At 43.6% G+C, this 13,501-nt stretch overlaps 1 protein-coding gene across 23 annotated transcripts in view; it reads right to left on the reverse strand.

Annotated features, from left to right (window-relative positions):
* Positions 1-875: 875 nt before the first annotated feature.
* Positions 876-13,501, reverse strand: part of LOC100646754 (zinc finger protein 853) — a 106,680-nt gene continuing 94,054 nt past the window's right edge. For all 23 annotated transcript variants that reach the window (XM_048412137.1, XM_048412132.1, XM_048412133.1 and 20 more), the window contains 2 exons: positions 13,336-13,489; positions 876-13,075 (listed from right to left, as the gene is read on the reverse strand). In XM_048412137.1, the coding sequence (XP_048268094.1) occupies positions 12,954-13,075; positions 13,336-13,489 (276 nt within the window). In that variant the 3' untranslated portion in view covers positions 876-12,953. The remainder of the gene's footprint in view (positions 13,076-13,335; positions 13,490-13,501) is intronic.

Raw genomic sequence — 13,501 nt, forward strand, 5'->3', positions numbered from 1 at the left:
AATGTTTTTTGTGCTATCTCCCGATTCAGGACACTGAGACTCGATTGACGAAAGTCGAATCGACACGAAACGCTGCTGATTATTTTTATTATTATTTAGTTTTCCAAAGAGGAGAATGAAAATCGAAATGTGCTACGCTTCGAAATGCTGTTTCGTTTTCTCCCGGTACTCTTCGAACTCGAACGAGGACAATATGTACGATATACATAAAAGAGACAAAAAGGAACGTATAACGCACGTGATAATGTATTTTTTGTCCAACTCCTCGATCGACTAACGCGCGTGATTATTCTTTAAAGAAGAAAAAAAAAAAAAATAGAAGAAAAGGACAAAGCGAGGATTTCTTTTCACGCTAAAAAGTAGTAGAAATAAAGCTTAACAAACGACGCGAGTTGTCAGTGGCATATAATTCTCAGTCGTGCGCGATGCTACGCGTCAAAATGAAAAATCGTTAAAATTAAAGGGAAGACATGGAAATCAAGATGAATTTTCTACTCAATTACTCGTTTTGCGAATTAATTACGAGTCGATTACGAGTAAAACAGCGAGAAAGACTGAGAATTTGATTGTTTAAAACGCGTTCCTTCTACAACCTACGTACAACTTTTACGTACCGGCTTCCTTCATATATAAATAATAAGTCTACTACAAATAACATATAATATTTAACGAGTATAACTCTTTTTCTCTCTCTCTCTCTTTCTTTATATATATATATATGTAACATAAATATATATGCGTGTGCTCGTGTATATGTATGTTTGTATAAAAAAACGTAATAAGGAAAACTAAAGAGAAAAAAAAGGAGAATCTCGAAACATGACTACTATTCTTTTGCTACCGATTCTTCGTCGATTCGCTTCTTTCATTTTTCATTTTATTTTGTTTTTTTTTCTTTTTTTTTTTCGTTTTTCTTTCAAGATTGTAATCGATCGACAGTGAGTGTAATATTATGGCTTGGATGATTCGAGCGAACTTGAATCGAGCTCGCGCTCTCTTTCGCGTTTCTCTCTAAAAAATACGCCTCCAATTGCCCTTTAGCAATTTTTTTCGTAATAATCAACTAATCATTATAAACTAGTAGCGGTAATAATAGCGATAATTATAATAAAAATAGCGATAATAATAGCGATAATAATAATAATAGTAGTGGATTAATCGCGGTATCAAAATGCTGGAACAGTGTGGCAGATCTTCGTGTCGCGTTTTGTTGTCCCTTCTTACCAGCGAAATAGAAATTGTCGTCGTCCGTCTCAAAAGGAGAAAGAGAGAATCGACGCAACTTGGATGATTTTTAAAACGCGAACGAGGATCCGCCTAGTGTCCTGGCTGAAAAGCGTGGATGGGCAGGCATTTTGCAGAATAAAAAAAGAAAGTAAAATACGAATGAGCAATAACAATTTTTATCATCGAAGCTTTCGAAATATTCATTCGCACCGTACATCCATTTTCTAGGATTTTGAAAGTGTGTCGTTTTTGCTTATACAAGGATCGATCGGACTTTGGCCGACTTTTGATACAACGAAAAGAGGCTACTTGCTTTTGTCAACAACGCGGATATTTTTCCAGTATACGGTCCCACTGGCCCATTTCTTTTTCAGAATTCGTCCTCGGAATTTCATCGAAAAGATTTGTTTTTCTCCCCCCCCCTACGCCAATTTCGATCGACAGGCCGCCAAGGTTCTCCGAGCTTCTTCGAGCTTCTTCGAGCTCCTCCGAGCTCCGATCTTCCGTAGTACCACTTTCCCACGAGCCTCGTACCGATCGATTTCGATTCGAGCCGGTTTTTCCTCGCGCTCGAACGACTCGCGATAAATAAGTACCGATCTTTTTTGCCAAACGAGAGTCAACTCGTTTACGGCTTTGTACCCTTTTTTGACTAGAATTGAATTTCGAATTGATGATCCGGACGAAAGCAGGCTCTTTCTTAATCCCTTTCTCCGATCGTCTGAATTTGGACGGGCCGGTGGAACCGGAAGTGCGTCGATATAATTTGCCCAAAAGGGGACTTCGACCAAACTCAATCGATACCATTAAACCCGAGCACGCACATTTTCGTCGCATCGTGCTAGACAGCCGTTTTACCACCAATTGCTTCGCGGTTTCTCCGTAAGTTGTTCTCATCGGAGACGAATAGAAACGCGACGAAAACGGGCGCCGAAAATTAACAATAATCTGCGCTGTGTTACTTGATAACAAACTGTACGTAAAATGTCTGACATTTGAAACTTAACTCGTTTGCTTTTCATCGATAATCGACGCCAGCCGTGTGCCGCCGCGTTTCTCCCATTTTTCGAAATTTATTTACTCCGATCTTGAACTGATCAAGCGACAATATCTCCAAAGTATCTGTTTTTGTAAAGATTTCTTTTGTCATCTTGGATAACGTGTTTTCATGTTTTAATCGCAACGAAACACAGCGAAACACAAGGAATCGCAAAGAATCGCAACGAATCGCAACGAATCGCAACGAATCGCAACGAATCTCAACGAATCACGGTGAATATTGCGTTTCGTATGGTTCGATTTTTGCGAGAAAACTCGTAATGGAACGAGTTTTAGTTAATGAAGAGGAGAACGCGGTACACGGACTGACGTCGCGTGAAACTCGTAACTGAGACGTGGCGAACAAATTTGAAACAATGCGTACACGTGAAACTGGGGGTTGGCACTGAGAGGATTACCCGTGGGTTGAGGATACGGTGAATGGGTTTGATCTGTAAGGATGGGTGGCGGGGTGTTTTGTATTGTGTTGAAAGCAACGTCATAAGTGAAGTAACTGAACGCTGCACTTGAAAGACTAATGAAAAACGGGGGAAACTTGAACGCGCGTAGCTTCGCGTTTCTTTGACCAACAACAAGCCGCTAAGATTCCGATGTTTTCTCTTTTTTCTCTGTTTCTCTGTCTCTCTGTTTCTCCGTTTCCAGGATATTTTCCGGGTGCCGTTTCACCGTAGATCTAAAGGATTTTCGACAGTTTCTCGTTGATAATACTGTACGCGTCGCGACGCTCGTTCAAGCACCTTCCGATCCGCGTCCGAGTCCCACAGTCCTTCGATTCATTTCCGTAGTGAGTGCCTGCGCGATTTATCGAATAAATGCGACGACGCTGTGTGCGGTCGCTGCTGTCCTTAGAATATAGAGTCGAGTACGTTTAATTAATAATTATGCGTGTATGAGTTACGGTTAACTGTTAATTAACTTGACTTGACAAATGGTTACGGTACTGTAATTAATTAATTATTATCTGTTAGTTTAAATATGTGTGACTCCACCGTACAATCGTCTCCCTTTCGCGCTCTCGCTTTCGCTCTCTCGGTTATCTTTCTCTCTCACCTATTCGGAGCATACAACGTACACGTTGCCTAAACTACGAACACTTAGTACACTTAGTAGCATATTTATTCTGTTAAATACTGATTGGATTTTGAGGAGAGGAATCGGCGGGGATCGAGGAAACGAACGGCGGTCGGGTCGAACGGGTAAAACGTCGTAGCTCGCGTTCGTCTTGCCGATTGGGATATCTTCTTCGGGATAATTTCGTATGTAATTTCGTTGAGTTGAGATATGGACCGCGCGTTCATTCGAATTCCGAAAATGTTTTTAACGTCGAAAAGTTTGCGGGAAACTACGTTTTTATGTCGGATGTTGAGGGATGTTCCGGGGTCAGAGGAAATTGCGTACGAAATGAATCCGGTATTTCCGGTCGTTCCACTACGCGATTGGCGGTGGTGTACGACAAGATTGTAGACACTGAAAAGACCATGTGCTTCCTGTATACTTACTTAGTTAACTGTTTATTGCGGTACACTGTAATAACTGTTCTACCATAGTACTACTAGTTGTGAGTTATACTTGAAACGTCTGTTTAACTGTAACAGAAAACCCTGACGAAGGCACCCACTAAGCGGACTTTTACATTTTTCCATATTATCCTCGAAATTTCCCTACGTACGTTCTATCCTATCCTTTGTAATTACTTTTTATACTCGAAAGCGTGCAGTACTTTATGGAGTTTTCGTAAAATTTTCTAGATTCAAAGAAAGAAGCTTTGGACTCGGTTTTTCTCCTCGGACGCGTATACGGCGGGTTGTAAATGGGGTTAGGGTAAAGAAAACACATTCTCGTGAACAAAAAATTTGGAGAATATTTTGAAAAGAGTATCGACTCGTCGTGAAAACCGAGAAGCGTCGAGGCTTCCTCGGATCGCAACGACGAGCCAGCACGGTGGGTTCGCACGTTCGTCGTCGACGATTGTTTTACCGATCGGCGTCTCGATCGATGAAATTCACGGCACGTTACTACTCTGCTGGAGTTTCAGCATATTCGTAAGAGGATGTTGTCTCGTCGTCTCTCCTTTTGAAATAGTCCCGTTTAGTTTTGTCCCGATACGTTGGTCAAAGTGCCTGAAGATGATCAAGACGATGGACAAGAAAATTTTGTTGTCTTATCGTTTGTCGTTTCCATAATAAATTGAACATGAAGTTTTCCACGTTGCCAGAACCTGTGGAATACTCGTATGTACTTGTTTAAGCTCGTGTAAAAGAATGCAAGGGATTTTGGCTTTTTACTTGGAACTCCGGGGGATGGTATCGCAGCCTCCATTTCTTATTCGCAGGATTAAAGTTCGTCGGTGCTCCGGTATCGCAATCGTACTCCGATAAATATATCGTATTATCTCGTGGTCGAAGCGGGACGAACGATTCGAGAAGGGCGAACGGCGAACGGCGAACGGCGAACGCAAACCCACCGTCTTATCAGCTATGCCTCTTCATTTATATAGTGGACATTGAAACAACTTATTCCGGTTTTTAATCACGGAGGCTCGGTCAGGGACATCGCGTGAAAACGCAAATGCCGCCGAGGCGCTCGCACTGCTAGACTGTCGGTTTTATCATATGCTGCGCACTTACGATACACACTGTCACGAATATACACATACGTCTTTGCCCCATCTTCTCGCATGGATCGATTAGCGCGCGATCGTACGTGGTATATTCGTTGTGAGATTATTTCATTAAAAAATTAAAACCCGATCGAAAACAAATCAACGGTTTTTGCTTGTAAAGCCGCGAATTTGAACAACGGCTCTCCTAATGCCGTTGCTACTTGCTAGGATGGTTATTACGTTGGTTTCTCCGTACGTGGGACAGGCGTTTCTCTCTTCTTTTCTCTACCTAGCATACTCGTATACCTAGTATACGTAGTATACTGGAGGCGCGCCATCTTTTTCGTTTAACGTCTATCTCTTGGGACGTTTTCTTACACTTTGTTTGTTCTTTTGTTGGTTTGTTGGTTCGTTGGTTGGTTGATTGGCTGGTCTTCGTCGTTTTTTCTTCACTATCAAACATCTGTTGGTTCGTATGGTGGCACGTCTCGATTGCCAGCCTGCCCACTTGGTTCTTCGATTTACTTTGACATTCTTCAAACGAAGGATATGTCACGTCACATCCGGGTATATTAACGTCAATTCCGGGATGCATGGTGTGACGTCAGCGTACGAGACGCAAACGCCGTTTCATCATCGGTTCTGCATCCAAACGTATGCCAAAGGCCGCGAATTTTGCTTCGATTTTCGTGCTCGTTTTTCTTGCATTTTTTTTTTTTTTTGTTATCTCATATGTCTTTTGAATAAATTGCTTTTTGTATATCAACCGTAAATCCTCGTTCACTTGCGTTCGAAACGATTCCTTTCCGCTTGAAAAGCGAGAGCGGATCGCTGACGATCCTCGCGTGGATCTTTTCAAACGGATCGGTAGTAAACGTTCTAACATATTTTTGGTTTCCGCAATGCGTTTGAAATATTTTAACGTTCGTGGAAAAAGTACCGTAAAAGGCCGAATCGTTCTGGTTTTTTGAATGTCTGCCGCTTTTTTTCGACAATTTACAAAATCAATTGGCTTTACATATCCGTAGCGTGTGTAATCAAGTGTACAAAGTGTAAGGAGTGTAAAGAGTGTAAAGAGTGTAACACGTGTAGAAGGTGTATGGATTGATGCATGCGCCAGGCGCAAGAGTGTCGGCCGTACTATCGGCAACGAACGTGGACGATTGTACAACCTGTGTATGGAATGTGTGTGAGCGCGCGGGGTTGCACGCTCGAGAACCAGGGCAACTTTGATTTTACTCGTGTATTGGCCGAGATCGCGGATCCTCCGCGACGATTCATTCCCGACGTCGCGTCACGGTGAAACGCGGGCCTCGGTTTTGTCTTCATCTTGTCGTGTGCTTGTCTGTGATTCTGTCAATTGTGCAATTGTAAACTGTTTGCTCCTTGGCGAGAATACCAATTTTACCGCGTGCCATCCATCGAAGAACTGGCGACGCGGATTTTGCGTTTGATTCGTGAGGTCGAGTCGTATTTGTGAGTGTGTATGCACTGGGAGTATACACCAGCGCATCCGGGCTATGGCATTTTTTTAGATTATTTAAACATTTAGCAAATTTACATGAAAGAGATTAAGATTATGGGTAAGGGCTGGTTTTGCAGACTACGTGCTTCCCAATGCTCGGTGATTTTCATTTCACCAGTTTTCTCCTCAACGTTTTACCGCTTTTTCTGTCGCGTTTAACACTTACGGTTCGTCTACTTCTTTCTCTATTAATCACACTTTCGATCGTCCATCGTTCGCTCTGCCGGCGTGTCGAGAGCCGGCCACTTGGACGACTAGTTGCTTTTCCTTTTCCTTTTCCTTTTCCATTTCCATTGCCTTCGCCTTTGCCGAGTCGTACTCGTTTCTTCTATCTTCTTTCTTCTCTCTTCTCTCTTCTTCGCTGTGTCTCTCTGCGCGCGCGCGTGCGCGCGCGTGTGTGTGTTGCGACGCGACACGTCCTATCGCGTAACTACTACAGTGATAATAGCGACATCGATAATAGCGACAGTGGTAATAGCGACAGTGGTAAGCTTGGTTGAAAATCCGGCAAAGGTAGACGCGTTGCGCCACCGGCCCGCTTACGAGTTACGGGCATATGTAAATCAATATATTTGTAAATTATTTTTTTGTGCTTTTTTTGCCGGCACGCCTACGACGGCGAGCACGCCATTTTTTTTTTTATTTCGTTATCTTTGCTTATCATTCTTCGATTACAGAACATACACTACTAGATCTATTGTAACTTGCTGTGTGTTTTGTTTAATTTTTAATAATTATGGTACACGTTCGCGGGGCACGGGCCGGCGCCTCGGGAATAATTCCTCCTTCTCGCGCGGGGATGTGATGTGTGCGGGGGAGTTGAGTCGGCTGCCCCTTTTTCTCTTCTACCGATTCTGCATCGTTTGCTCTTTTTCTTTTCTCTCCTATCCTCCTTCTACGTTTACCATTCTTTCTTTCGTTGTTTCACGTTCAATGAAAAAGCAACCCTCGGCGCACGGCAGGATGCACCGGTGAAAAGCTTGTCGCCTCGGAATCCTTTCATGACTACCATCATGAAAGATCTCGACGTTGTGCTCTGCTGCTTGTGTTTATTTATGTATTGTTGTTGTTGTTAACATTTTCTTACTTTTGATAATGGCGATAGTGATGGTGAAAAGTGGTGATGCTGTTGCTTTTTTTTTAAATCTCTTCGTATCATCTCCTCCGCTCCTACTTTCGTGCACCATTATTTTTTTCATGATTTTTCTTTTGCTTTTTTTCCTTTTTGCTGTTTGCTTGTTTCGTCGAGGGACCGTAGAATCGTCTTTTTATCTTTATTTTATACCTTTTCGTTTGTTTTGCAAAGATGATCCGCTGCATAAATTTTTCCATCGATTTCTTCTTCTCCTTCCTGTTTGTCTTTGTTTAAATGGCGTTTTAGCGTTTTAGCTTTTCTTGCGGCGCGTTTCGCTCCTTTAGATGATTACCAAATGATTGCTGATCGTTGCCTAATTCCGAATTTTTAGCCAGTCATCTAGCCGCGAAATGTCCGACTTTTATCCGCTCGTTCTACTTGACCCTGTATTCGAATGCCGCGATATCTGTATTTCGATAGTGGCGCCGCATCTTTGCCGAAACAAACGAATCGTTCGCGCCTGAAACGTTGAATAGCTTTGGAAAAAAGTGTTGTTCGCGTTCTCCTACGTATACGGTTAAGAAAATTTGTCGGAAAAATTGTGTTCGCCAAACGTTTGGTCCCTGTCTTAATTTGGAGGCTAGTCGGTGCCGGTGGTGCGAGTGTGTGAAGAATTGTGTTGAGGCTTACTTATCTATCCTATCGTAGCTGTACAATCCATCGCAATGCTGTGTGTATGTGAGCGTGTATGTGTAACTGTGTGGGTGTATCAGTGTCGAGAAAAAAAAATTTCCCGATCAGCGACGCCCATTTTGGAGAACGTTCTTGCTCAAACCCCCCGCCTCTTCTTCCGCACGTTGATTTTCGCCGACGGTATTGTTTGGCAAACGGGTTGTACAAGGGCGATCACCAACGACCAGGCGTACACCGATGACGAACAGAAGCATTGGTTCGATAAAAACGATTATCGTTGGTTGCGTGAACGAGGTGTATGCACTCGTCCAGCTTTAGGTATTTACATAGAAACTAACCCTATTTCGCATTATGTACTTGATTTAAGTTTACCAGTAAATTCTCAGTTTATGCTTGTGATATCAAGGTGTATTTACATACTACTTAATCCGAGGAAAAAACGCCCTGTAACGTAAAAATTGTTGTAATAAGAACGATCAATGATCGACCCACATGCACACTACCAAGAACTCGAGGTGACCTTTTCCCCTCCTCTTTCGTCTTCCCTTTCTCCCTCTTTCTCTTTTTCTCTTCTTCTTTCTCTTTCTCCTTCTCCTTCTCCCTCTCCTTCTCATCCTCATTCTCTTTTTATTTTTTGCGCATTCCAAAGACACAGGTACGTAATCGTTTTTGATTTGCTTGTTTGTTCCATTTGCCATACTTCGTGTCAGATCGTTCGTGTCAGATTCGAATCGTACAGGGGAAATAGTTGGCTTCGGACTGCGCTTTTGAAAGCTTTCGAGACGATCGTGTTTCTCGAATGGTGCAACCGATGGCAAATCCTTCGAGTTCCGGTCGCGAGGCGAGTGCAATCGTTAAATGTAGCTTTGACGATGAATCTTTTTAGCAATCTTTTCTTCTCTCGACCCAGATGGTGAAAAAGCCTGGCTATCCGGCGGCTTCTCGGCGCGTGTCTTTTACGTTCAACGAAGATGACGACGTTAGGCTACTTTCATAATTGGCGAACAAAGGGGTTAAAAAGGGGGATCCCCTGAAGAGAAACGGAGTAGTTGGGATAGAATTCGGAGTTGAAGAATTTCCTTTTCGCGATCTTCCAAATTTTTCTTCCATCTTTGCAATTTCTATTCTCTCTTTGCTCTTCATTCTTTTCTCTCTCTTTGGTCGTTAGGAAGGTTCACTTTCGAAATTAACAAGCGCGAGGACAGGAAAATTTCCTTCTCGTTTATTTTTATCTTTACCTCGGGATACCGGGAATTAGGAAAATCGTTCAAAGGATAGAAGCGATAATGGAGTTAATGGGAATGAAAAGTAGAAAAGTGGAGGAACGGGGGAAATTCGTACGAACCGGTCACGGAACGAAAATCTCGTCGAGAATGTCCGAAGGGTGGGATCAACAACAACAACAACAACGCGGTCGACGTACGATGTCACGGGGAAGAAAAAATTCGGCACGCTACCATTCGTTTCCGCACTCTTCAGTCCGCGATTGCCAGTCGAAGAAACGAAGAAATCGAACGTGTCGTAGGTGAATCGTCGTTTGAACGATCGTCTTTTCGATGATATTTTTCTTTAGAATTTTCTTTTGGACCACCTCTTTATCGTTTTTTTCGCACTAATTTTTTCATTCCGTTTCTCTTTCTCTCTGTCTGTCTGTCTGTCTGTTTGTCTGTCTGTCTGTCTGTCTGTCTGTCTATCACTCTGTCTGTCTTTCCCTTTCTCGCCGAACAAATTTCACGTTGAATTTCGAATAACCGTCCGCATCGGTTCTTATTCTTTAAACGAAGATTCGAGTTGGAAGAGAGGAACGCGTTTCTTTTTGGATGCGCGTGTGGTTTTTTACGGTCTAACGTTTCGTTTCATCTGGTCTGATCTGGTCTGGCCGAAAGAAACCCCATCGAAAGTACGGACAGTCCGGGAGTTTCATAAAAGGTCGGGAAAAGGGGAATCGGGGTCGAAATTGATGGGGCATTACAAAGAGGTATTTAGGAGTTAGGGGCTGGCCCGAGTCTCTAAAGTTCGCTCCACGGTCAAACCTACGGACTTTCTATATATTCTTCTTCTTCTTCTCCTCTCCCTCGTCATCCTCATCTTCGTATTTCTTTTTTTCAATGATCCACCTCTGTTCTGCTTCTCCTTCTTCTTCTTCTTTCTAAGTATTGCGAGAACGTAACGGTATATTGCAAGTAAAAGTTCGAAACGACGCAAGTATTTTTACGCGTTCAGATATATACCCGGAAATAAAAAAATATTTCGCTTATAACGATCACAGGACCTCAGATTACCTGAAGCACGCCACTCTAAAATCTCTCATTCGCTTCATTCTCGCACTCTCTCCTCCTTGATGCTCACGAAGCATTCTCTTTCGCGCAGCTTCTCTTTCATTCGATCGCGTGCCCTTGCACGTACGCGACAATCCCAAGGCCGTTCATTCACGAAATCTTGCACGTGTTCTCTTGCTCTCTTGCTCCCTTGCTCTTTCCTCATTCTCCCGTCTTTCTCTCGTCTTTCTCCCGTCTTTCTTCCGTCTTTCTTCCGTCTTTCTCCCGTCTTTCTCCCGTCTTTCTCCCGATCTTTCTCGCGTGTGCGCGTTCTGGCATCTCTCTCGATTCTCGTCCGCGTCCCTTCCATTCTTTCGTCGACGTGGCTCTTGGCTCGATCGTGTACCACTGCCCGGGCACGCGCTACCCATTCATTCGATTTTCTCTTTCGCCTAATTTATCCTAGTCTCATAGACCCTATATCTATTATTTATAATATTTATATATATATATATATATATATATAATATATATAATATTTAGCATTTAGTTTTTTTTATTTCTCTCTCTCTCTCTTCATCATCATTTTTTATCTTCATCTTTCTTATTTTCACCTTGTTCTTCGTCATTTATCTGGCGTGCTGGTTTCACGAAAAATGCTCCCGTACACTCTCACGATTATTCTTTGAAAATGTGCACGTGTAGTACATCGAAAGGAGGGGGGCCCGTTCCTCGGGCCCCCGTCCTATCCCATTCCATCGTGTGAATTCTTTTTTCGTTTTCTTTCCATCGTACACTCCAGACTCTCTCTCTGTATGTATATATAATATATATAATATAACTGTTTGTAATAATTATATTTTGTTTGTTCGCTTACGAGCTAATAGTTTTCGTGCTGCCGGCCAGCACAAGTTGCGCGCATTTTTATATTCTTACGTGTAGTAGATTTTTATTTCGCGTGTATATTAGATGTGTTGGTGTTTAGTGTTTCTGTGTAACAAGTTTTCGTGTTCATTTCTCTCAGTGTACTCGTGTATCACTAACGTAGTGGACGGGCGACGACGAGTACCACTCGCCGTGCCGCGTCACGCCGCACGATTCTCGCGGATCAGACCGTCCGTTTTTGTAACTTGTTGCGCGTTTGTCCGATAAACGGGAAGGGGATAACGTGTACGCGTATTTAACCAACGAACGTACGAGGATTAGCTGATCCACCTGGCCGCGTTTACGCACATATCAGACGCGTTGTTTCTCGCTTAAACGTTACGGGAGCTAAGATTAAGGATACCTTAAACTGGTTTCTAGGTATGTATATATGTATATATATAGTTTAGTTTGTTGAGCCTAGACCGGCCGCTGGAACGAAGACGATTGCTTGTCACCTATCCAGCTTGCCCGAGTCTACGTTTGGCTCTTGTACTAAAAAAAACCATAGTACTCTACGCAGCCTGAAGTCATTCCTTGACTCGAGGGACGACAAGGCGCGCGTTGGTTAGCAGTTTCGTTCGATATATTATGGCACGTTTCAGGGGTGATGTGGAACAGCGGTTGTAACAATGCGTCCTGAGAATTCTGACAGAGCGTCTCAACGAAACGAGCAATGTCGCCCGAAAGAGAAAACCGGCGAGCCGTCCTCCGACGAGCGACGGCCCTCTCGTTCGGCGAGCGTCGTCGTTCTAGGAACTCTAGATCCAGGACTCGAGTAGGAACAACGTGATACACGCGAAGAATTTCGCGTGCCGCTAAAAGATCATTGCCACCGCTGTTCTCGTCACGCACCGTCTAACGGATTTCTAGATACGTATGACCGTTATCCTGCCCCCTCCTTCTTCGTTCTATCGAAGAGAAGAGTTTCACGATTGGCCCGATCACGACGATCTCTTTCAATCGTCGCGCGTTAACCGAGTGAAAATAGGATTTTTTCTCGAGAATCTGAAAAGCAATCGTTCTTTTTCAGACTCTTAATAATTAGTTAATTTACTGGGATAATTCGTTTCTACTGCTGAGACAGGAGTAATTTCGCGGATGACCTCACTTGGACGCCTTCTATGTTAGAATCGACGTAGAAGACGACAAACGGTTCGCACTGTTTATCGTCCATGTACGTCGTTCTCTTTACACGTTGTCAGAGTTACCGATCATATCGTCGGCCTTCCTCTTGATACCACGATCTTCAGGATGCTGCTGCTGCTGCTGTTGTTGGTGTTGCTGTTGTTGCGATTGATGGTGGTGATGATGCTGCTGCTGCTGCTGCTGCTGCTGTTGGTGGTGGTGGTGGTGATGCTGCTGCTGCTGCTGCTGCTGCTGATGTTGCTGTTGTTGCTGCTGCTGCTGTTGATGTTGTTGTTGTTGTTGCTGAAGACCGATGCCAGACGAACCTTGTTGTTGTTGGTCGTTGAGAGTTATCGAACGTTCAACGCCTTGAAGAGGTTGCTGATTGAGTCTCTCAACTTGCTGCAGGCCCGTCTGATCCGACGTCCAAGGGGTCCACTCGTCTCAGTAGTAACTGAATTTTCATGGTTGCTGATTGTTCTGTTGATTGACGACGTGCTGGAGAGTGAAACTCAAGGCTCGAGGATCACCGTGAAGCCTCAGGGCCTGTTCTAATCGCTGTTCTTGTAATCGCAGCGCTTCCCCTGTGAAAAATGTTGTTTTATAATCTTGGATTTACAGAGAGATTAATTAAGCGTTTATAGGGAATTTAAAGGTGTAAGAGCTCACGTAACAGACAAAATATGGCACTCGTTACGATATCCAATGGATAGAACGAATCTCCGCGTGCGTTGTATTGTCTTTGATTCGCAAGGATTCGTAAGGATATTCGTAAGGATTGAAACTTGCGTAAACGTTCGCAGTCTCTCTCGATCACGATGCATAAAGGTGTACGTTGACTCACCAAGGTCAGGCGGTAAGGTATCTTGTTGAGACATCTGCTGGTTCGTGTGATGTCCAGGCATGCCAGAGGTGCTGCCTCCGTTATGCTGTCCCAAATGATGTCTCACGTCACCACCAACCGCGGAACTGGCTGCCGCCGCTGCCGCCTGCGACACCTAATATCGTAG

This window comes from Bombus terrestris, chromosome 14 (assembly GCF_910591885.1).
Source record: "Bombus terrestris chromosome 14, iyBomTerr1.2, whole genome shotgun sequence".
NCBI lineage: Eukaryota > Metazoa > Arthropoda > Insecta > Hymenoptera > Apidae > Bombus > Bombus terrestris.